General features: G+C 43.9%; 1 protein-coding gene across 1 annotated transcript in view; it reads left to right on the top strand.

Annotated features, from left to right (window-relative positions):
- The window catches only part of LOC104078597 (double-stranded RNA-specific editase B2-like), a gene marked incomplete at its 5' end in the record, with an annotated part of 40,559 nt that overhangs the window by 14,008 nt on the left and 2,269 nt on the right, over window positions 1-24,282 (top strand). The window contains 3 exons of the mRNA XM_009580288.1: window positions 3,987-4,155; window positions 16,367-16,548; window positions 22,552-22,730. Of these exons, the coding sequence (XP_009578583.1) occupies window positions 3,987-4,155; window positions 16,367-16,548; window positions 22,552-22,730 (530 nt within the window). The remainder of the gene's footprint in view (window positions 1-3,986; window positions 4,156-16,366; window positions 16,549-22,551; window positions 22,731-24,282) is intronic.

Raw genomic sequence — 24,282 nt, 5'->3', positions numbered from 1 at the left:
CAAAGATCAGAAATGCTCATAGTCACTGATGCTTTGATCATACTGAACAGCAGAACAGCAGTAGGCTGTAGTTTGTGACTTTAAGTTGCATAAATAAATATATTTCTGAGACAGCTTTAAAATGATCTGTAGCAGGCTGTGCCAGCAAGTGGACTGCATTTTTTACGATGGCAAGCAGCTTATGTGCTAGAGTCTGTCTGAAGCTTCAGTGCAAAAGACACAGAGCCTCATCTTTTTCTTTGTTCAATATTTATATCTTCCTGCACTACTTAACGACATGTTAAAAAAGAACTAAGTGCATTCCAGCTACAGATCTGGATTTATTTAATCATTGTCAACCTGAAAGTATTCAGAGCTTTGGGTTCTTAGTAATTTATATAAATGCTACGGATCATCTTTTGGAGCATGTGTGCCAGCTACCCCAGTAATGTGAACAGTCTGAGACAGGCAGTACAGCACGGGGTTTTAGTCACACCCTAGCCGTTGAATTTAATAGCAGTTGAGCAGCTAAAACCCCTTATCAGTGCTGTGGAAGTGAATCCCAGGGTGAGCGTACACTGGCCACAGCTGCCTGAATCCTATCAGCTAATGCCGTCTGCTTGGCTGCACCCTGGGTAGAACGCGCATTACGGGGAGCAAAGTTTGATATCTGGGCTGAGTTAATATGAGCATTTGGAAGCAGAGATGGTCTGTGCACTTGCACACACTTACTAAATGCTTTTAAAAACTTTATTACTCAGTTTCTGGTACTTGCAGGCCAGGGTTGAGATGCTACAATAACAACCAGACTTTGTTGTACTGTCTGTACTCTGGTCTTTGTATTTCCTTCAGTCCTGAGGGAAACTGAGAAGACCAAATAGACAAATAAAAAATGAAATAAGCAGACCCCCCAATCTCACAGAAATGTTTCAGATCTCTTTGCCCTCAAATTTTTGGTCTATGCTTTACATTCCCCAAGTACTCAACAGCTGTTTGCAAGGCTGCTGCTGCTTCTTCTTCTTCCCCTGAACTGGCTCTCTCTTTATCTCTGTCAGCACTTTGTAGGATGCTTTGCCCCTCACTAGGTAATATTTACATAGTGAAATCAAAGTCACATAAACTATGGGCTACTCATCTTGTCATGCAGACACTAAAATTCCCTAGCAGTTACATGTCGCTTCGCATGTATGCAAAATGTAGGCGTATCAACATGGTGAACTGCCTGAAAAAGACAGTAATTTAGAAGACCAATGCACCTACGGGGGAAGGTCAGAGTGGGAGCTGAGAAAGTGAGAGGAATGTAGAGAGAGATGGAAAATGGGGAGAGAAAGGCCTAGCAAGAGAAAACGTTCTTCTAAAAAAAAGATGGAGAAAGAAACACTAAAAATTCATTTTGTCCTGGGGGATTTCCAACAGGTGGACTCCTGTGGTAGATCTTTATTGAAAGGATAGCATCTGGTTTTCATAAATAGTTTTTGAGCAGTACCTTTAAACGAATTTGCGGAAGAAGGAAGCATCATTATCTTCATTATACCTGCGGGAAAGCTTAGGAAAAGAGAACTGATTTGCTTAAAGTCAAACTTTCTACCAGCTGAAACAGCAATAGTCTCTTGAGTCACTCTTCACTGCTTCCCTGGCAGAGGTCTAGCTCTGCTGTGCCATCAGTTCTCGGTGTGTGCAGACTAAGGCAAAGTGGGTTTGCTATACATTTCTTGCTGTTGCTCAGTGAGATGTGTTTGCTAAGCAGGAGTGATCACTTTCTCCTTTTGTTGTCCAAATTTCGTGGTACCTTCTCCACAACTCTGTTGTTTAATAATAAAAAATGCTGCTCACCACTGCTTGAAGTTTTTAAAAAGCAAGTTTCCTTACAGAGTCCCAAGAAAAATATGAACCGGTTCCCAGATAGCTAATCCCATTCAAAGAGCATCCTCTGAACAATACTGCAGGAGGCATCCCAGGCAAGAGGGATGTACATAGGATCAGCACACATGGCCATGAAAATATTTTCCCGACAGTGTTGGCACAGCCCAGCAATTTGAGGGGAGAGGATCTGAGACATTTCTGAGAGTTTGGCATTTTTGCTTATTGAATTTTTTATTTGTCTTCATTGGCTTTTCCCAGTTTCCCTCAGGACTGAAGTTTGAGAAGCCACAATGCTCCAAGTCTGGTGGTTACTGCAGTGTCTCCGTTTGTGAGCTGCTCTGTGACAACGGGGCACAAGTACCCCCGTGTCCCCCACTGGGACACCGCTGCTGATGGGGATGGCAGTGCAATAACTGCTCTCCCCCAAACTCGGTTCCTGAAGCAGCACAAACAAACCTTACATATTTGCAAACATTTCAGATATGATGGAGCCTGGTTTTGGGTGGGAATTGGTCTCAACCGTGGCCAGTCAATCCAGTTGGTACCTGGTTCAGCCTGTCACTGGCATACACATCCCCATCTTAAATTTTAAAAAAGCAGGAAGGAAGCGACGCGGCAATGATCGGTGGGGGCTCAGCCGCCCGTCTGCTGGCAGGTCACAGCTGACTCTGCTGCTCTACACGTGTTTGCTGCCTCTGCTAATCCCAATGGGCTGAAGCGATTTATTTTCCCATTCCCTTTTTGTAAACCATCCACTGGCAGCAGCCAAAGTCAATCAATTGTTTCCACCAGAGCTTGCAGCACAGACAGTCATACAAAGCCAAGATGGTAAAAAATGACAGAGGGAGAGAGCAGGCGGCTAGGTAGCCTGCACGGAGCTTGCTGCTCGCAGCCGGAGGTTCGGTCAGCCCCGCAACCTGTGACACCCCCGTGTTACTTGGTGCCAGGAACCCAAGCAGCCCCGTAGCCCGCTGAGGGCTGAGGAGCATCACCTTCACAAGCAGAAGCCTTCTGGTCCAGCTGAGGGGCAGGCCATGGAAAAATACACTGGAGAGTTGGAAATACGGACGAAAGCTGTCTGTAGAAGCAGTGCCCCTTTTCCTTGAAAGCAAAGGCCATCATGTACCATCGTTCGTTATTTTCCTTTGGGCTAAAGGGAAATTGTGAGAGGTCTGCTTCATAGAGAAGGTGTCCTCCAGTGAAACCCTCTGAGAGTAAGCCAGTGAGCAGACCCAGAGGATTCCCTTGCTCCTACATTGCTGTCCTTTTACAACCAAAATATCCAGGGTTAAAGCAGCAGTATAAAGAGAGTAAGAGTGATTTTGATAATGAACTTCAGTTTTTCTCTTTTCATAAAAATGAAGGTGAAGTACTTTAGAAATGTCATTATCTTCTGCACTTACTGCATATCTGCAGGACTCAGTTAAGTTCCCTGCAGCACAGGACAAGTGCGTTAGCTGCCTTGCACTCAAATATATATAATATCACTGAAATGACGGATGGCAATTGCATAAAAGATATCGGTGTGACACAAAGCAGTAGTGTACCTCACTTTAGGGAGATTATAGAGGGAATTTAAGCAATGAATAACTACCAAGTTTTGATTTGCTTTTGATCCAGAGTTTAAAACTTGAGCTTTTGAGAATTTTCAGTGAAATTTCGTGATAACAAACTAGAACCTCAGTTCTGAAATTTTTCAGAAAATGCCACTGAATATCACACCAGGGTATTGGACTGGATTGGGTCAGGCAGGTGAGTCTTTGATCACACTCATTGAACCAAGGTTTTCCAAATATTCCCCTGACACAGCTCAATCCTATAAGCATGGAGTAAAAACAAGAAATTGTATTGCTTCCTTAAAAAACAGAGCACCTCTGTTCTTCTTAAATATGGAAGGGAATGGGAATGGGAACATGAGGTCAGCATGGGCTGTGTAAAAGTTTTGGTAGATGTGAAAAGACAACCACGTTAGGGAGCACATACTTTTCTGCATTGTGCTGCTTTCTTGGGCTGTAATCTCATCTAAGTTTGCATTCAATTTAAAGGACGGGTGATTCTGCAAATGCAAGCTATGGCATCAAAACAGCCTCTCAGTTTCTTTCTAAAAACATTTAATTATTGCCTCTCATGCTTTTTTTCCCCAGTGAACAGCAGCAAGCACATAGTGAGAAAATACCGTGGGCACCTCCGAACAAAGATTGAATCTGGAGAAGGAACCATACCTGTCCGGTGTCATAACGCAGCTCAGACGTGGGACGGCGTGTTGCTGGGGGAGCAGCTCATCACCATGTCCTGCACAGACAAAATCGCCAGGTACCGTAGCACCTGATGTATATACATCGCAAAACTCTTTGCATGTGGAAATGAAGTTTGATGTCACAGAGGACTACGGCTACTGGTGGGGAATAACTAGCAGGTGCTGACAAACCCTGCGGAAACAAAGACCTCCTTTGTATGCAAAAACAGACCATATAAATAGGACGGAATGTAAATAGGACATTTTCCCAAATTCTCCATGGGTCGTTAGTTGCTTTTTACAGTGTGACAAAAATATAAACTGTCTTTGCAGCATTTTTGCCAATAGAATTTCAGTGTGCAAATAAAATACATCCACTCTGCTCTTATTGGATCATTTACCACAAAACTTGCAAACCAACCATCATGCAGATAAACTTAGCTCATCTGCACCCTATTGGATAAAGTGCCCTAAAAGCTGCTGGGAATATTGCTACTGTTTTGAATGTCGATGCAGAACTTTCATGTCACAGCCCTCTCAGTGGCTTTCTGCTCTGTCCTGTAAATACAACATATATTTATGTAGAATAATTGCCATATAATAAATATTTCATAGTTATTCCATGGAGGCACGTAAAATGTCAACACATTCACCATTCTCAATTTAGGGCATTAACTAATAGCAAATGATGGCTATCACAAACTGAAAAAAGTGTGTGCGTTTGGATGCATATTTACTATACTATTAGTATATAAGTACACATGCATTATATATATATTATGTACATTAACATGCAGCTCTACATGTAAAATACATTATAGTATAGCTATAGGAATGTAAATGTTATGATCAAATTCTCTGCTGGAATATCATGCCAAAGAACTCAGTCAAATTACATCAGCCGAGAATTTGGCCCGATTATTAAAGGCCACTATAAACATAATCTTTCAAAGAAGCATAAGGCTTTTGTTTAATGCAAATGCATAAATTCTGCTCTTAGCTTTAACCAGATGACCTACTGAAGTTAAATTACTCTGTAGGGTTAGCAACGCCTGGCATTTTGGCCGAAAATATATGGCTGAACCAGCAAATGGAAATACTGACAGACTCACAAAATCCACCCTCTGCTAAGTGTAATCGTCACGACTGTTGTATTTGCGTGACGGATAAAGAGCAACTTCTGCTATAATGTTTTCATTTATTCATAAAGAGATAACAGAAAACCCAAACTGTTTTCAGTGGATCTCCCGCACCGTTTTTAGATGCAGCTGGGTTTTCCTAATTCAGACTCCTACGGACTCAAAAAACTAAACACGTTTAAGTTCGAGAATGGAAATATTGCACTCCCTGTGGTTTTGAATGTCATTAGCCAGTGAATTAAATATCAGCTTTGCAAATAATATTACATTTGCTATTGATGGGGATGTTGACTGTAATGCACAGTCTCAGTTGGGTTTTCTCCAAGCACACCTGCTAAGCACTTTCAGTGAATCCTTTCCTTGTTGCCACATATCTAAACAGCATTAAAGTCTGTGAAGAAAAAAAGAATCTGCCACAAAGTTTTTCCAGAAAACAAAAAATCTTGCAGCTCTCATCTTTGGTCTTATTATTGCAATATTGTATGAATTACTGCAAATTTTATTATTTATTTGCACTGTAACTGAAATGGGCATGGGATTTTCCTAGACAAAAAAAAAAAAATCAGCAGTTGTTATTCCCTGCTTTGAACAGCAAATGTTTATTCTCAACAGGGACAGTTAAAAGCTCTGAGGCTGAGAAAAGGGGTGGAAAAAGCAACGTTTGTAGGAATGATGGTAGTGTTGGGGCACTACAAATGCTTCAGAAGTTTGGATATTCGCGTGTTGCACTGCACTGAGGAAATCTGCAGGACTTTTTGCAGAGCAAACAGCCATACGTGCAATGATGGGTCCAGCTGAAGGGTTGCTGTGGTGAGAGCAGTGCAAGCCTGTGCCAAAATCAGCAGCCAGTGCCTCAACTACAGGACCTGTAGAATTTCAGTAGTTTCGTTTAGGTTTTTTTTATTTAACAGGGCAGCTCAGTCACTCCCAGTCCAGTGGGCCTTTCCTACTGCATTTTCTTGACAAATTTCCTAAGCCTGTGTGTCTCGAAGCAGATCTGCTGGCAACTGGCACGGGGAAGCTCCCCTCTGTCCCTCACAAAACACAACCTTTCCAAGCACCATGGGCTTCTTGGTGAGGTTAAGACCTCTGGCACATAGAAAATTGGTAGAACTACTGCTGAATTAGCAGATGAAGAGAAAAGATCAAATAAGCATGGAGATTCAGAAATCAATGAAGGCTTAGAGTTTCAAGGAAGAGGGAACAGTCGTTCCAATAAAGGGGAAGGATAGAGATGGGAAATGATCATAGAAGAGGTTATTTGTAGGTCTGGTGCAGGCAGCTCCAGTAACTAGAAGTGAAGGAAACCAGACAAGGGACCCAAACAGGGATTTTGAGGAGAAAAATTCAAGGTTAATAAGTAGAGAGCATGGGGTTGAATGTAAAAAAAAAAATCCTTTCACAAGGGAAACCGAGAAAGGCAAATGGAGTCCGGAGAGTGCTGGGGGCACCACCATGCCATGTAAGGGGTCTGAAAGCTTCTGGCGAGAGTGCCCAAGGCTATCTAGAGGTGTTCCCAACCCTGGCTGCACTTGGAAGTCATGCCTTTCCCTTCCTTTCTCTCTCACGGTCACATTGTGAGACCTGTTCTGCAATTTTTTTTCCACTAGGCTCCTAATTACATATATTTGTGGCATGACTTCAGCTGGGTTCACAAGTTCTAGTTTCAGAATCACTGTACTAGTGAAAACAAAACACCAATACTTCAGGAAATGTTCCCAACACCACATCTTGCATGGCAGAAAGTAAGAGGTCCCCTCAGAGCTGGCCACCAACGACAATGTTGCTGGAGATTTTTGGCTGCTGTAAATGTTATGTAGAGCTTGGCAAAGAATGGTGAGAAGATATGGCATCTTCAATAAACTTTATCCCAAAATTTGGTTTACCACATTAAATATGATGTACGAACAATTTTTATCCTTCTTATCCTCTCCTGTAAGAGGAAGAAATCAAAGGTTTCTTCACCTGACCTTTGTTTCACCAGACCTTTTTTTCACCACATATGGAGAGGTTTTCTGCCTTCTTCACCACTGGCCATAGAAAGTACAGGCAGGAAAGGAGTTCAGTGGACGAGGAGATTGCTGTGTGAGGGCCCTTTCCCCGCACCTGCCCCACTGAAGAAATCAGTAGGTGGTTTCTGTGCCACTCTTCAGACTCCAAATATTTGCTCTACCACGTAGGCTGTTGACCCTTCAAATGTCTGCAGGATGCAGGACTCTGGCTGCACATCATCTGGTCTTGTCTCGCAATGAGAAAACAAGATCTCTGAAGCTGAAATTCATGTTTGTATAAGCAAGATTTGACAAAAATCTGGCTTGTATACTTTGGATTTTATTGCTTGTAAAAGCCCCTCGGGAGCACCAGGCTATTAGAGAATGTTTCCTCTTGAGAACCTAGCCAGTAGCTGCTAAAATATACATCATTTTGCATTATTTGCAAAGGACATTGCTATCAGAATATCAAAGACCCAAGAACAGAGACAGTTACTCAGAAAAGTGAATAATATTCTATAAATCATGTATCTAACAATTTATTTTCTTTCTTGCTCACAGGATAGCCATAAGCAGAGTGTGTTTAATCAGATTTATTTGTTATTCAAAGGCATTTAGCAATTTTTATTACTATCACCACAAGTTTGAGAGAATTTGATGCTTGGGCTCTGTGGCTGTGTTGAGATTGCAGGATAAACAGCCTGGTATCATACCTATTCCCTTACTGAATTAAAGCACAAACACTTCTGGCATGAATACTCATGTTATTTGGCTCAGGCAGGGAATTACGAGGTGAAATTCTGTGGCTGCATTATAAAGGAGGTCAGACTAGATCTTGGTGGTTCCTTCTGGCTTTAAAAACCTATGCATTTATATGTGCAAATTTAAAGTTTGGGCTCTGTGAATCCCCAAATAACCCACCCTAAGAGAGTGTTAGTTTTTACACTCACAACTTCGGCAAGTCTCACAGTGCAGCTGAAGTGAGTTCAGCCTCTCAGTGCCATAGATTTTAGGATTAAATCATGTTCCTTAGACCCAAGCTTCATTAGTTACGCTAACACCTAAGATTTTGACCTCCATTTTCCTCTGTAATGTACACTGTATACACTTGTGAAAAAGCAGCAATATCATAAGCAAAATAATTTTGAAAATTATCAGCTGTTGGGGGAAAAATTTGTGTCATTTAGCATTTTCTTCATGCTAACATATATTAAGACCTTTATGTCAGCACAGACATCACAGCCCTAAGAGAATTTAGGCTTTTTGTGACAGCAAACCCATTCATACAAGAGGCCAAATTAAACCTCTTCTCATCTCCCTCTCTCACACTAAGGCTGGATGCAAGAGCAGCTCATACCCTTGCTTATTAGGTCAGTGCAAGTTTACTGCTGCTGCTGGTGGAAGTTTCTGCAGTTGCCGTTCAGGAGCAGACAAATATTTGAAAGAAAATCGACATATGGACACACACAGGCATGCACACACACAGACACACAAGCGCACACCTTTAGATAAAAACAAGGATATCTCTATAGTTCAGCTCCTCTTTGAGGATCAACGAAGGCAACGAAGCTGGTGAAGGGCCTGGAGCACAAGTCTTATGAGGAGCGGCTGAGGGAACTGGGGCTGTTTAGCCTGGAGAAGAGGAGGCTGAGGGGAGACCTCATCGCGCTCTACAACTACCTGAAAGGAGGTTGTAGCGAGGTGGGGGGTGGTCTCTTCTCCCAAGTAACCAGCGATAGGACGAGAGGAAATGGCCTCAAGTTGCACCAAGGGAGGTTTAGACTGGACATTAGGGAAAACTTCTTTACTGAAAGAGTGGTCAGGCCTTGGAACAGGCTGCCCAGGGAAGTGGTGGAGTCACCATCCCTGGAGGTATTTAAAAGACATGTAGATGAGGCGCTTAGGGACATGGTTTAGTGGGCATGGTAGTGTTGGGTTCAGGCCTGGCCTCGACGGTCTGTTCCAGCCTTAATGATTCCATGATTCTATGGTTCTATGATCTAAATGCAATGACCAAACAGTAAGAAGGTTCAGCACTAAATTCTGTCTTGGACCCTGAGAAATATTCACACCAGTGAGGACTGAGAGGTGCTCAGGTTCCCACTGGCTGTGGGGGTGAGCTTTGCAGCAGCCCTTTGGTGCCCTGGGGCCTCAGGGACACCGCCTCTCTGTTTGTGTCCCCTTCAGTGACATGGTCTTCAGGTGCTCAAAGCCAGCCCAGCACTGAGCCTCTCCTCTCCCCTGCACAACACTGCTGGCTTCCCATAGCACACAAAGTGTGTATGTGTATGCCAGATTTGGAGGTGATAGTTCACACAGTCAAATGCATGCATATATAAATAAGAATTTCCAAATGTCTCTACTCCTAATTCCTACAATAGAAGAAATATGAAAGACTGGACAAAATATTAAATAATCATGCACTTCTCTTACTCTAATTCCTGTGGATAGACTTGTAGGGGAAAGTCAGAGTCTGCCACAGAGTACAGAACCCTCCTTCCCGTCCATAAGTTTGCCCTCTGATTCATGGAAACACTGTCTGAGCTCCAGGCCAGTGTCCTTCCACCATGGCTCATCCCCACCATGCACCAGGTTTGACAACATGTACCGCCTGTCCTCCCTTCTGTATGAAGTTTCCTGTTCTGTGCTCTGAACTCACCAGGTTTATACATCTCATCACCAGCACCTGAGTCCCTTCTTCCATACAGAGAAACTGGAGAAATTTTTTCTCCCAGCGTCAACCAATCCAAAATAGCAGGGCGTTTCCCCCGCTCAGATAGCTGCACAGAAAGGTTTAATGATTGTCATTGCCTGTGGTTTGGCAGAGAATTGCAGTAGTGCTGGGAGCATGTGGAGGAGGCCACCACACCACTCCACAACACAGCAGACCCATAGAATAAACAGGCGTTCCCAGGTCCTATGTCGTCACATCATCTCCACTGCCATGTGTGTGCAAGTTATTTTGAGGATCTTGATCCAAGCACTCAACACTACGGTTTATTTTAAAAATTAGTTCTTATCTGGTTCTCCCATTAGAGACTGATTTAAGACCTTCTTCCTTGATAGACCTTAGCAAGGGGACTGGAGACCTTTAGCCATGGCCAGGGTGGAGCATGTTCATGCTCACTGGATATCTAGCTGATGTATTACTTCAGAGAGATGCCAGCTTTCTGTGCATCAAACTTGCATCTACACACACTAATAGTGTATAGACATACTTGTAAATGCATGAGCTGTGACACTTGTCCTCTTTCAGAAGTGGGCACCTGCAGCTCCTCTTGCAGGGTGCAGGCTTGGGGAACGTACTTCGCAGGGTGCGGGGTTTGGAGGGAACAGTCCTCATAAACACTGTTTTTATACATCAAATAAAAGCCAGAATTCAGTGTTTATTTTGTAAGCTTTGGCCTTAAAATTGTTTTCTTACTACAGCTTCTCAAAAGGTCACCTTTAAAAGACTGTGTATTTTCTTGCCATCAGGTTAATGGTCACCCACTTCCTCGTACTTCACAAAAACAGTGACATTAAGCCCAGAGGTTAAATAAGACCTTAACATCTAAATTATACCTCACCTGTAAAATGACACAAACAATAACAAAGGCCCTCCAAACCTTGCACTACAGCATTGACAGTCTATTCTTGTCCCATGGCTAACGTTTGTGAATTATTTGGACCCACGAGCTAGAGAATAGGAAGGAATCTTTACTGAGAGTATGTTCTGAGTATTGCAAGGTAATGTAGTCTTAAGGCACTCTTTCAGGATTTAGCAGTGGGAGTCTGAAGTAGCATTTTACAAGATGATTTGAGCACATTAAGCTGTATTTAAATGTAGCATATCAAAATGCAAGACTAAAAGTCAGTGTTAGAAATTGGCATTCTTAGATCTATTTTAGTGTTAGCCTGTCGACCAGAGCCATTGTTAACAGAAGACTGAGCCTGACAAGGTAACTCTTAAGAAAAGCTACTTCAAAGGCTGCATATTAATGTAAATGAAAATCAATTAACACAGCCAGATCTTCAATTAGAGATGATTTGTGCACATGATTTGTAATTCTCTCTCTTAACCCCTTTCTGTGTGACTGGGATTTCAATTTCAATCTTTCACCACAAGGTATGTTCCAGAAAACATACACAAACCACCTACTGCTAAAATACAGATCAAAACCTAATGCACTAGTTCCAGTTTCCAAACCAATAAAAGCTAAATGGTTGTATAAATAGGAACACCACAGGTGTTCTGCTGAGCACAGGCCACCACAAATAACAATTTATATTGTGTGAAGCATAGCTGGAAATATTGGTAATAGAAACTGTGGTACAGAAGGTTAACAACACGCCAAGTGGGTAAGACTTAAAGCTCTTAATAATGACCAAAAAAAAAGTGTCTTTTACAAAAAGCCTTGGAAAAAACAAGCTTTGAAATTCATCAGCAGTGCTTTTTAATGGGTGAGGTTTCCAAAGGTCCCGAGGAGATACTTCAGTCTCACCAAGCTTCAATGGCAGGTGGACATGGTTCCCTGAGATGTTTTGAAGCATCGTGCGAATTTCTCCACATCTCAGTTTTGAAGGGTTTCGAGGCCAGGAGCACGTCAGCATTCGGCTTTGAGTAATGCTATGTGCAAACCGATGCTGGAAATACTCAGCGAAGGGGCTCCAGGTGTCACACCACGTCTCAGCAACAGGCGAGGAGCCACGTGCTGACCTGAGCGAGGCTGCAGCCCTTTGCACCCCCGCGGGTTTGCCCCCAAGCCTCTTCCTCAGTATTTTTATCATCCATATTTGTGTTGGTCCCGGGGAGGGGTCGCAGCCAACTCACGTGGTGAGATGATGCTGCAGTATGCAGGTGTGGATGCTGTGATGTGGTTATGACTTGGGGACACATTTCCCCGCACGCCTCGCCGGTGGTCCCTGGCTGCCAGGAGAGTGGGAGCTGTGTGGGGGCTCACCCCCAGCCCGCCCCGCGTCCGGCAGCACGGCGTCTAATCAAAGAAAGGCTGCCTGCTCTGGGATGCCTCCCAGCTCATCGCTGGCATTTCCGTGATTGACAAACAGGCAAAAATATATTTATTCAAGGATTATCTATATTGAAAACTGGACGCAGGATTTTGTCTCTGTAAATAGTGCAGTAATATCTGCTGTTTGAACAAAAGGAACGGTATACTTTCCTTCCATTTAAAGCATTAAAAGCTCCCATATTTAAGTGAAAAGGGGAGACATTTGGTTTTATTGATCCTGCTTGCTGAAGATTCTGGGTTTTTTAAATAAGATCTGTGACTAAGGGAGCAGTGGGTTGATTTTCGCTTTATTGGAAGGGTTATTACGAAGCGCACAGCGTAGAAGTTATTAGAGAGATGCGTGCCCTTGAAAACAGCCCTTAAAATCTTGCACAATTAGGAAAATTCAGAATGATCCAGCATATTTCCTCATAGCGAGAAAAGTCACTTTGATATATTGAGGACCCAAAATGTAACACTGCATTGCTCTGAATAATAATTTTATTTTGAAAAGCTACATTTGAAGAAAGCACTTTGTTACAGATGGGAACACAGCTACTTTCATGGACCTAAATTAGGCTACAGAGAAATAGCTACTTCGAAAATGAACACCCTTATTGATAGTTTCACTGTTGCTCAGACAGATCCTTCCCTATCCTCCACCTACAGATAATCTCATAGTTGTTCAGATCTCAAAGGACTGAGTCAGTACATTAGCCATGTGTGTTGGTCAAGGGATGAACAATACACAAGATAAAAGACCTTCCCCCAAATATTTGTCAGTTAAATCTGTTGTTTATGCAAAATACTGAACTGGCTGCTCTCCAAGGTAGGTCTTTTTATCCACAGAGCAGAAGCAGAATGAGTAAATGAAAATTTCCCCCATCATTAACGTGCCTTTACTGTGCTCTGAAGGACAAGAGCAGCAGCACAAAGGCCTCATTTTGGCCAGCTCAGCACAGGACCCCTCTTTTCCTAGGACTTAGTGGGACTCATGCATGTGCTCGGGGCTGCTTTCCAGAATGAGACAACTGGCCAAACACTTTGCCAAACCTAGGCTGGACTTGAAAGCAAAGTTCCTTCTCTGTTTTTCATCCCTCTTCTCTGAATGGATGCTGCCAAAACAGTGCTGTGTCAAACAGGGAAGTGGCCAGTGTACAGGTGACAGTGCTGTCACCCTCATCCTGTTTCACCACCATCGTGGTGGACACCAGCCTTGGCGTTGCTCAAGGAGACCCCACAGGAGTCCCCACCAAATATTGCCTTCTCGGTGTCAGCATCTTTTCTGATTTCTCTGTCCTTCCTACCATAGGACGCTTCTGGGACAGTCTTTTTTTACACCACCTTCTACCCATCAGGCATGGCTTGCTCTCGTGCCCTGTATTCTGTGTTATGTTTCTTCTCCCTTGTTTTTTTGGTCTGGCCCCTCCTTCCAATTTGTCTTGTAGCTACTTGAAGTCAAAACCCACCATGGCTGATATACAAGCTTCATTGCCCCCTACACCTGCCTGGGTCTTCTTTTGGGATGGGAAAACAGGGTTGTCTCAAGGAGCAACTATTGTATCCAGAAGCCATGGACGTTAGCTCTGCCTCCGAATAATACAACAGACTTCAGCAAATCATACTGCCTTTCTGCCTTGATTCCCCAGGCTATATAAAAATGGGGGTTTACCTCACAGCAGCATTATGAGAATTAATTCACGTTTATGAAATGCTTTTAACACAGAAGAGATGACCTGATCATGCTTATACTATGATTTCCAATAATGTAATTCCATTGACATCCGAATCTTTTTTTACACTAGGATGAACATGTTCAGAATGAGGCAGAGAAATATCTCTAAAGAAAAGGCAGGTTCCTTGCAAAGAATTTAAATTAAATAAACATTATTACCTTGTAATTTATGATCTGAACACAATCCCCTATTTTGGTAAATAAAGCTCAGATGATTTCTTGTGATGTGCATATTGTTAAAATTCAAATATTGTTCAACATACGTTGTTTTTCTGTTTAGTTGGTTTTTTCTCTCCTTCAATCAAATACAGAAGGGTTTTTTTAAGGAAATGTCAAATGTTGAAAACAACACTGATATCTTACAAGTTTCCATCTGGACAAAGATATCACTGTCTAATTTTTTTATTCGCCTTAGAAGCTGGTCAGAGGCATAGTACTGTCAGCTAAACTCAGTTCTATTTCTTAAGCTTGCATTATTAATTTTGCATCATGATAAGATATTTACTCAAAGAGGCAGCTAGTTCTTTCCTTTAAAAGTGATGTTATTTGCAGGAATGACCACACTTTTTTTTTCCCAAATGAAGTTATGCAAATCTGATCGACTAAAGTAAATGTTTCATAAAACCAATGACTGTTTAAATTGTGGGACTAAATTGTTTGTATATAAATATTACCTTTTATATTCCATTTGAGTTTTATGTAGATGAACACATTACTTTAATGACCTGCGTTTACAGAGGGAGACAGGGAGAGTCTGACTCTGAAATCCTCAGCAGCCAGATGGCTGCCTTTTCTTGCATGAGATTAAAAGATGTTTCTCATTCACAGCCCTGCTTCGGAGGCAAATTAATATAGCCAGCTAAATTGCTTGTGTTTTTGGAATAAAATTTAAAGAGAACTTTTTAAAGCAATTGGTGTCACAGGTTCCTAGAGCAGATTGCTCTCCAGGTACAGCATGCTGGTTTTAAACATTCAGTAATTAATGGAAAGTATTCCGTGTTAATTGACTGCTTCAGGAAAGGGAAATATAATGACTCCTTATTAATCATGAAAAGAGACATACAGCATGGAGGCACTGCAATAATTGCACTAACGGTTGAGAAATGTTAATTAATGAAAAGAACAATGATGTAAGAAATTAGCTACATAATGCTTGCTGCTGATGGAGATTGTGCTTTAAACACATTATTTAGCATGGCAGCCACTGGATGCTGCCTTAAATAGCAGGCACCTCTTACCCTTTCCTTCAGTCAGCTACGGACTTCCAAATGTTGCCCGTGTTTTGTTTTTTAATGAGCCAAAAGACACTCTCCCAAACTACATTTTCTGAAGCGTTTTCAGTGTGAACTCCTGAACTCAAAACTATTCAAACAGATTGACAGCGTTTGACTTATATAAAAATATTACTCAAGTGTAAGAGAGCATATTAACGTTTGTGTGGTGGGGAACAACTTCTTGTTAGATGGGCTGAGCTAAATAGGCTTGCCAAGAAGACAACTGCATCATGACTTCTTTCCCCTTTTTAATTTTTCCACTTTTTAACCAATTACCTGTCCCCTGAAGAATTTAGAGCGAGCATCCTGTCATATTTGTGCCTAGCATGATGTAAAAATTCATAGAATATGAAAATGCAGAACACTTCTGGCAACTAATCCAAGAGCAGGGGTATGGAGCTGACAGTCATTAACAGATTGAGGGCCCCAAGGTTCCACCATCACTCTGTTGCACCTTTAAGGCAGCAACAGGGTGAGACACATCAGTCACTCTGAACACTTCAGAGCAGGTCAAACTATTGGTTACAAATAAATTGCCTAAAACTGTAGCTCTTCAGGATCTGGATTTGATTCTTCTTCTTTGATTCTTCATACCTGCATGATCATTTGCGCAAGGAAATGTCAGCCTGTGAGGCTTCGAAAATTATTCACAAAAATTTTGTGGGAATTTTGGCCACCCAAGTCACATGTTCTCTTGGCTGTGTAGCTAGGGGATGGTAGCAATGTACAACAAACGGTAAATAAAGGTAGAATAACAAAAGCACTCATTTTAGCTCTACCATTGCAAGCATAAAATTATAGATGCAGAAAAAAATTGGAGTTTTGCTAAAGACATGCTAAATGAACGTTCATCAAGCACAAAATGCTTTTATAAAGAATAGCTCTCAACAGGAGGCCACTGTTTGTAATGACACAAGACAGAAATACGTCCCCTAAGTCAGTGGCCTCACAGTAATCTAAAACCATCGTAGAGGGGGAGTCAGTCCACAGGTATATAATAACCCAACAGTGCTTCCTGCATCATAAGACAGGGACAGGAATAGTTTCATCCCTCATCCCTCCAATTCATGTGCTGGTCTTTGCTGATTTTCCCTGAGCAGCTCTCTTGTGGCCATTCCTCCACCCATGTGTTTTATTGCTCCTGAATTTCTTTTCCAGATGGAACATCCTTGGGCTCCAAGGTGCTCTCCTCAGCTCCTTCATCGAACCCATGTACTTGCACAGCATCATTGTGGGAAGCCTCTATCACACTGGTCACCTTTCCCGGGTAATGAGCCATAGAATAGAAGACATTGGTCAGCTGCCAGCTTCATACCGGTGCAATCAGCTGCTTCTCAGTGGTAAGCTAACACCTGCCTGCAAGACAAATGATCCCCTCTCCCATCACTAATTGTACTGGTCACCAACAGGCAAGTTTACTTGTTTGTAAGTAAACCATTAGCTCATGCCTTCTTTTTTTTCCTGCAGAATATGAATTTGTAGAATCAAGAAAATGATGCATTTAAATCCAGTTCCTTTTTCATATGCAGTGACCACAAAAAAGATCAGTAGTGGATATAAGCTGACTAGGAAAACAAACACTGTACAAAGAATGCTCGAAATGGAAAAAAGTGCATGACTAAGTAAAAGATTTCTAAAAACTAGGGAGGAAGTTTTCAGTAAGTTTTAAGTTTAACTCTCTCCCCCAGCGAACTCACGAATGTGCGGAGTCAGGAGCACCAGCCCTCACATCTCTGGCGCTGTGCATGCAGCCCCCCCACTCGGAGCCCCTGCTCCCTCACCACTTGCTAGCCGTCGTGTTTGGAGCAGGTGGCCATAAGAAAAGGGCCATTTGTTCATGCAGGAGACCCTGCCTGTTCAGCAGACTTCAGGGAGGCATTGCTGCCATCTGACGAGGCTGCTGCCTGTCACGTGAGCATCTCCGTGGTTTCCAGATATCTTTTGGGCTACTCTCACTGAAACCGCTTCTCCTTCCCAGCCCCTGTCCCTACGCCAGGTCTCTGGTCCTTTCTTCTCCATCCCCCTGACTCCCACTTCCTCAATTCCCAGCCAGGCAGCAGCTGTCCGGCCTCATTCCAGCAAAATCCCAAAAAGTCTTGAATGCCTTCAGATCCTCATGAGGCATGTGAGTGCTAACGGCCACCAGTTCTGCACAGGACTATTATTTTACTCTTAGTCTCTGCTAATTGTTCTTCAGGAGGATTGCCTGAGACACCAATACGATGTCAGGTTACAGAGTTGGGAGGTCAGGATGCTCTAGAAGAGCACACCATTGCCATTCAAAGTCCTCTAGGTTCCTCAGTCAGGAGAGTGCTGTTTTATCCCTTTTATCTATTTCATGCTCTTTTTTTTTTTTTTTTTTTTTATGTGTCCTTGTGACAAAATTAGTTTGGCTGAGGCAGAAGTGATAGTTTAGCCACTGGGGAAATTCTCAGGTTCTGTGTGGTTTAGTACATCTGGCAAGCGTAATGTGCATGTGTGTGTTATGAGGTGAGTAGGTCAAAAGGCTTATCCTTATGATAAGGACAGTTTTTTTAACTCTTCAGTGCAGCTAGCCAACGACTGTGCAATGCAGGTATGCAGGAAACTGTGCTCCACACTCCTCCCCCACCCTATGTCCCCTCCTGTCCCTCCTGCCCTGGTCCAGCATCGGCATGACTCAGGGCCCTCTTCCTTCCCATGCCACATCGTGGGAGGGAGGAAAGGGCTCGTGGCTGGTCTGGAAAACTCTCCCCATTTCCCAAACCTGGCTGTTATTTTGACAACACACCCCTGTCTGCCAGAAGCCTCTGCATCTCCCACTGGGGAAATGGATCTCATCCTGTGCCAGCCCTAACTCATTATAAGTCCACCCATACATTAAGATCAAAGTCACACCCACTTTCACTGTGTCTGCAGGATGTACGGGGAAACCCACTTGAACTGCTGAAGGACTGAAAACACAGTAAGTGATTTAATAAGAGATTTAGCCACAGAACAGCTATTGCTTTGCTGGATTGGCCTTGAGGAGTAAAAGTAATGGCCCATACTTGGCCCAAATGTGTATTTATGTCCAAGAGTCACTGCCAGAGATTTCGGGGGAGTTAGAAATCCATCAGAGGGACCCTTGTGTCACTTTAAATATCTGCATGTTTCATGGCTGGCTTCCTCCTTCCCGGAGACTTCTGTTTGGAAAAGCTTTCACTTCGCTTTTGGTTGTGTTTGTGGGTTTTCTTCAGCCCAGGAGAAACACTGGGAGGAATCTGTCTCTCTCTGTCTACATTGGTTTTGTCTCTAAAGCCATTATTTGTAATCTTCTCTCCCCCACAAACCCCAGGGAGCCAATACTGCTTAAAGCTTACATTGCTGAGGCTTGTGCTTCGTTTCTCTTTCCTGGAAAACTGTGCCGACAGCACACCCAGTGACTAAGGAGATGGGCACCTAGCAAAAGCCATACCGAATGCTTTAGAGACCAAACCTCAGCAGTCTCAGACAGGCAACTCCACCTCCCACACTCGCCTCAGAGATCAGGCCAGCCGGGGTCTTCAAATTGCAGGAGTCCTTCAATTATAAGGATGCCAATTATGATTCAAACATTTCAATGGAGAGGAGAGTCATGGTGTGTGATGAGATATCCTGAGATAACACCTTGGCCCCACAGAAGAATAATCAGTGAGGTTTTACACTCACACCAATCCCAGCCAGATGGAAATCTACTCATTCACTGGGATTACTCTTGGGTGTATTTTTTAGAAGAAAGAAAAGCCCTGTGTCATTTTTATTTCCTGTTGTCTTAAGATTGAGGCCATTCTAAAGGGTATCCCGAAGAGGCATGAGGTGTTGCTAGGAGAGAGAGGAAAATGAGGACAGCGTTCTGTTCATATCCTATAATACTCAAATTCATATTATTTGTACATAGACTTTTCTTTTCCTTCCAGTTTCTGCTGGGGCCAGGTCTCCTATTGTACTCTTTGTTGTGTCAGTTTTAAGGAGGATGTTTTACATAAAGGAGAGAAAATTATCTAGATTATTTGGGTGTTACCTTTCAAATAAAATCAGAAAAATTATTTGTCAAAAGAAAAACATGAAAAAAAGTGTTTAAAAAGCATCAGAAACAACAAGCAGAGAATATATCTAGGCTCTATATTTGCATCTGTCACGAGTCTCATTTTTTATCTTTAAAGCCTCTTCTCTTGCCTTTGGAAAATGATGTGAAAATATCTTCTACTTACCTAAATATATGTATTTATATATGTTTGCTGGGAAGAGAAAGCATGAAAGCCAAACCAGCACAGAGGGTTTTCCAGGCTCTGGGGCAAGCTCTTGGCTCTCACGGTAGTCCACCGAGAGCAGAGGGAGGTCCCAGGCTGGGCAGGGGTGTACAGCCCCCATCTCATGGGCACCCACAGCCTGCTCTGCCCTCCGTGCAGCCTTTTCTTCTCTTCCTCTGGTCAGTGTTTTCACAACATTTTTATTTATTTAGTGCCCTGTGGCAACTTTGCACGGCAGGGTGTTTGCTATTATGCTTTTGCACTCAAGTCCTCTAAGCTTTTGGGTGCTATCTCGACAGAAAGTGGTGCATAGTGTCAAACAGCTGATTTTGATCTGGTTGCATCTTGTTCTGTAGAGAGGCGTTCCAACAGCGCCAGAGAGCTATCTGATTTTCAAGCTCTCCGTTTATATCCTGTTGCCTAGGTGAACTGGAGTTTTAGATGCAGACTGATCCGTTATCTCGGGGGGCGGGGGGGGAATTGAAAGAGGTATTAATACGACATGAATGTGTTTACAAATCCTGGGTGAGGTTATGACTTAGCAGTAATTCTCTTCTACACACAGTGGCGAGTTCAGAGATGATTTCTGCAGTTCCAGCTCTGCCACCGATACAAAGTTGTTGTGCTGTGTAATTTTTCCCCTTCAACGGCCACCTTCCTCTCTCTGTGTGTGCTCAGTCCCATCTGACTCTTGCGACTCCCTCCCAGGGCAGAGGGCACCACACTGGAAGGAGAAGAAGGAGCGTGTCCCTCACCAGCATTGCTTCCCACGATGCTGAGAGGCCCCAGGCAGGAGGCAGGAGCTGCCTGCAGAGGCAGCGTCTCTGCTCCGGCTCCCCTGCACAGCCCTCCACCTCTCCCTGGTCTCGTTCAGGGACTTACCAAGCTCAGCATGTTTAAATGCCGCGATGGATGCCGGGTTCCCACTAGCTCCCATCTCCTCCCGTTCTGCCTGAGATCAGCAGATCCTTATGGTGTGCACTTTGGAAAGGATGGGCTTTGATCTCTCTTCTTTAATCTCCTTCTCTCTGAACAGCCCGTATCAGCACTTCTCCCTCTCGGCAAAATTTCTTTGAAACCCTTCAGCGGAAAATGCAAAGGACCTTTCTCTGTTGCCGTCCACCCAGGAGCAATGAAAGCAGGTCCCCATCAAGCTGTGCAAAGCATGAGCTCTTGCTGGAGCTGCTGCAGGCAGGGACTCCAGCGGGAGCTGCCGTTTGGAAACAGAGATCCAGCCCTGGCACCGGCCTGTGCCGGGGAGGCTGTGCCAGGCAGCCCCTGCCCACCACCACGGTCCCCACCTGCCTGCTCACCACAGTGGTGTTTGCTGTCCAGGTTTGCAGGCTAGTGGCCCACACAGCAAATTAGTAAAGAGGGACTTAACAGCTGGATCCAGACACATCATCCAGTGCCCACATTTTCCAAAATATTCAAACTGCTTCAGGTCACTCTGTCTTTTCCAGCCTTGGAAGCTCCCAGTGTTGATTCTTTGCTCCCAAAAGCACTAATGAGCAGGGCAAGGCAGAGCTCACTTTATTGCATCTATCCTATGCTGGAAAACAAACCAACCGCTTTCTTTATTCCTCTTATTTCCTTGCAAAGACTAATCCTTGCCTGGTTTCAGGTACAAGAAATGAGAAAGTGACAGAAGTCATGGAAAGGTTGAACTACGCTAAATGGTTAAGAAAAGACAGGAATTTACCTGATTAAAAATAACTCTCTCTCATGTACACACCGACACGTGACCTTGCAGCCCTGATCTGCATTTAGAGCCAAGGGAGATCTCACCCATAGAATCATAGAATCATAGAATAGTCTGGGTTGGAACGGACCTTTAAAGGTCATCTAGTCCAACCCCCCTGCTGTGGGCAGGGACATCTTCAACTAGATCAGGTTGCTCAGAGCCCCGTCCAATCTGACCTTGAATGTTTCCAGGGACGGGGCATCTACCACCTCTCTGGGCAACCTGTGCCAGGGTTTCACCACCCTCATTGTGAAAAATTTCTTCCTTATATCTAGCCTAAATCTACCCTCTTTTAGTTTAAAACCATTACTCCATTAGCAACAGGCCCTGCTAAAAAGTTTGTCCCCATCTCTCTTATAAGCCCCCTTTAAGTATTGAAAGGCTGCAATAAGGTCTCCCCCGAAGCCTTCTCTTCTCCAGGCTGAACAACCCCAACTCTCTCAGTCTTTCTTCATAGGAGAGGTGTTCCATCCCTTTGATCATTTTCGTGGCCCTCCTCTGGACCCGCTCCAACAGGTCCATGTCTTTCCATGTAGGCAGTGGACTCCAGTATGTGATTCATATGTCCAAAACTGGCCATGTGAATGACACAAAGGTCATGCAGTCACACCAGGTGACCAAAAACATATTCATTGTAGCTGTCTAAAATTAAATGAGACGCATTCCACTTAAAGATATCCAAAATATTGCTGTTAGGACACTAGCTAGCTCCTGAAGAGATTGTTGCACCCATACAGGGTAGGAATCTTGCAGGCAGACACGAAGTGGGGAGCAAGAGTTTTTTGTGTGGTTCTGTGATGTCTACAGGATCATTATTAATTTGGATCTAATAAACTCTCTGTGATGATGAAATGTATGTTTTATATTTTCTTATCCCCCATTTGTACCCCCTACAAGCCAGAGTTCCCGTCACAGCAAAGGCCCCAGCAGTTAATAGCAGATAAATACACTGGACCATGGAAACCTCACCTGGAGGAACTCATGGCAAAAGCACTTTGCTGCTTAGTTCCTTTTAAAGACCAGTTATCCCATTAAAGCCTTTCTGAAAGATTTCACTCAGCAACCGTAACAGTGCTGTCAGTACCACGTGTTACAATCTAATGGCTTTCCTCAGGCTAACAAAAGGTTTGCCTGCAAGGTGGAAAAAGATCTATAGGAATTGCTAAATTATGTCTCTCTAAGGTACTCAGACTGGTAACATTTAACTGATGGTGACAACAGCATGTGCAGTGCACAGTGTCAGCGTGTTTGCTCAAGGAAGTCTCATGTGCCACAACAACCCACCACATGTTAACAGCCTCTCAAGATTTTGAGCGCTGGATGTTACCGGTGTCCTTCTCTCCTGCCAGGGGTTAGCCATGCTGATGCTCGGCAGCCTGGAAAATCTCCCAGCTTCAGTGTGAACTGGATTGTGGGGAACACCGACCTGGAGGTTATCAATGCCACGACAGGGAAGAGAACCTGCGGGAGTCCCTCACGGCTCTGCAAGCACATGTTATTCACTCGGTGGGCAAAGCTTCATGGCAAGGTAGGTCTGATGCACTGACAGGACGCTGCCGCCAGCCCTAGGTGGGCTAGTCCTTGCCCCAGAGTCAACCCTGTTTTAGCAATCTCATGATGAAGCTGCAGGCTCCACAGGTGCCCTCTGGCCCTCCCAGGAGCGGGGAGGAACAAGAGCTGAGAGCCTGCGGGGTCAGCTATGGGAGCTAAGAGTCCAGAGAAAGCCAAGGGCAGAAACCCACGTGGGTTTGGAGGGGAGATGGGTGTTCTGGCTGTCCTTGGAGATGGAGACATGCTCAGATGAGCAGTCAAAAGCCAAGAGAGTGTTGAAGTGTCCATACAAGCACAACCAGGTAATTTTTTATGCATCTCACCCCACGTGTCCCTTTGACTCTAAGGGGAGTATTCAATTCACTAAGTCTTAGAGGCCTGAGGGAAGTATTTCTCATCACCTTGGAGGCATCTACCTCACTTCATCGTTCCACAGGGGTTTAGACTCCCAACATAAACCGCTCCCAATCTCACCCAAGTTAGCTGACTAAAGCAGGTGCTATGCATTGCCCACTGCCCTCCTCTTCCCCACTCTCCCAAATGGGCTCATAAATCCATACGATACAGCTGCTCCTTACAGGGTGAGCGGTGGGGTGCTGAAGGCTCTCCAATTTCATTACAGTCAGCAGCAGTACAATTTAATGACATTAAAACTACAGGTTGTACTTAATTAAAATGGCCACCACCCCTTGACAGCCCTGCTTTCTCTAGGGAAGATGGCCATGGACTCCCCTTATTTGAAATGGCACCGAAGTCAACCTGCCCTCGTACTTCACTTCACTTCCCACAGACAGGAGACAGTGGCGGACAGATGGATGGCCAAAAACTACATAGGTGGAACTTATGTAGGATATATAGGAAGAAGTTTGATGTGGAATAAGGAATTTTTCCTCTAATTATTCCTGATTCTGGAGTCACCATTTCTCCTCTTGCCTGACCCTTCAAAGAGGTGCCGGGGGAGAGGAGGACACAGATACCAGGGTGGTGAGCCTGACCCCACCACTTCCAGGAGGAGCAGCAGGGAAAATGCAGAGTGTCTCTTCAGCCCACCTACTTTCACTGCTAGAATATTAATTTGCTATAAGGAGGCTTGTCAAGAATTGTCCTGCAGTCCATGTAGAGTGGGAGAAGACGAGGACAAGAAAAAAGTATTTTATTAAGTGCCAAAACCTTTTTACTACTGGGAAACGTGTGGAAAAGAACAAGGCAGAGTGATGGCAGGGAAATCTGGAGCCAATTCCACCAATGAAGTCATTTGGGAAGGCAAAGGGACAGGCAGGGTGGGGAGGTATGAGGACAATTGTCCTGCAGTCCATGTAGAGTGGGAGAAGACGAGGACAAGAAAAAAGTATTTTATTAAGTGCCAAAACCTTTTTACTACTGGGAAACGTGTGGAAAAGAACAAGGCAGAGTGATGGCAGGGAAATCTGGAGCCAATTCCACCAATGAAGTCATTTGGGAAGGCAAAGGGACAGGCAGGGTGGGGAGGTATGAGGACAAGCCCAAAGGGGTTGTTCTGCTCTGCAGGA

Source organism: Fulmarus glacialis, unplaced genomic scaffold (assembly GCF_000690835.1).
Source record: "Fulmarus glacialis isolate BGI_N327 unplaced genomic scaffold, ASM69083v1 scaffold35860, whole genome shotgun sequence".
Taxonomy (NCBI): Eukaryota; Metazoa; Chordata; class Aves; order Procellariiformes; family Procellariidae; genus Fulmarus; species Fulmarus glacialis.
Note: the sequence above shows the minus strand (reverse complement) of the source record. Positions and strands in the feature narration are given on the sequence as shown.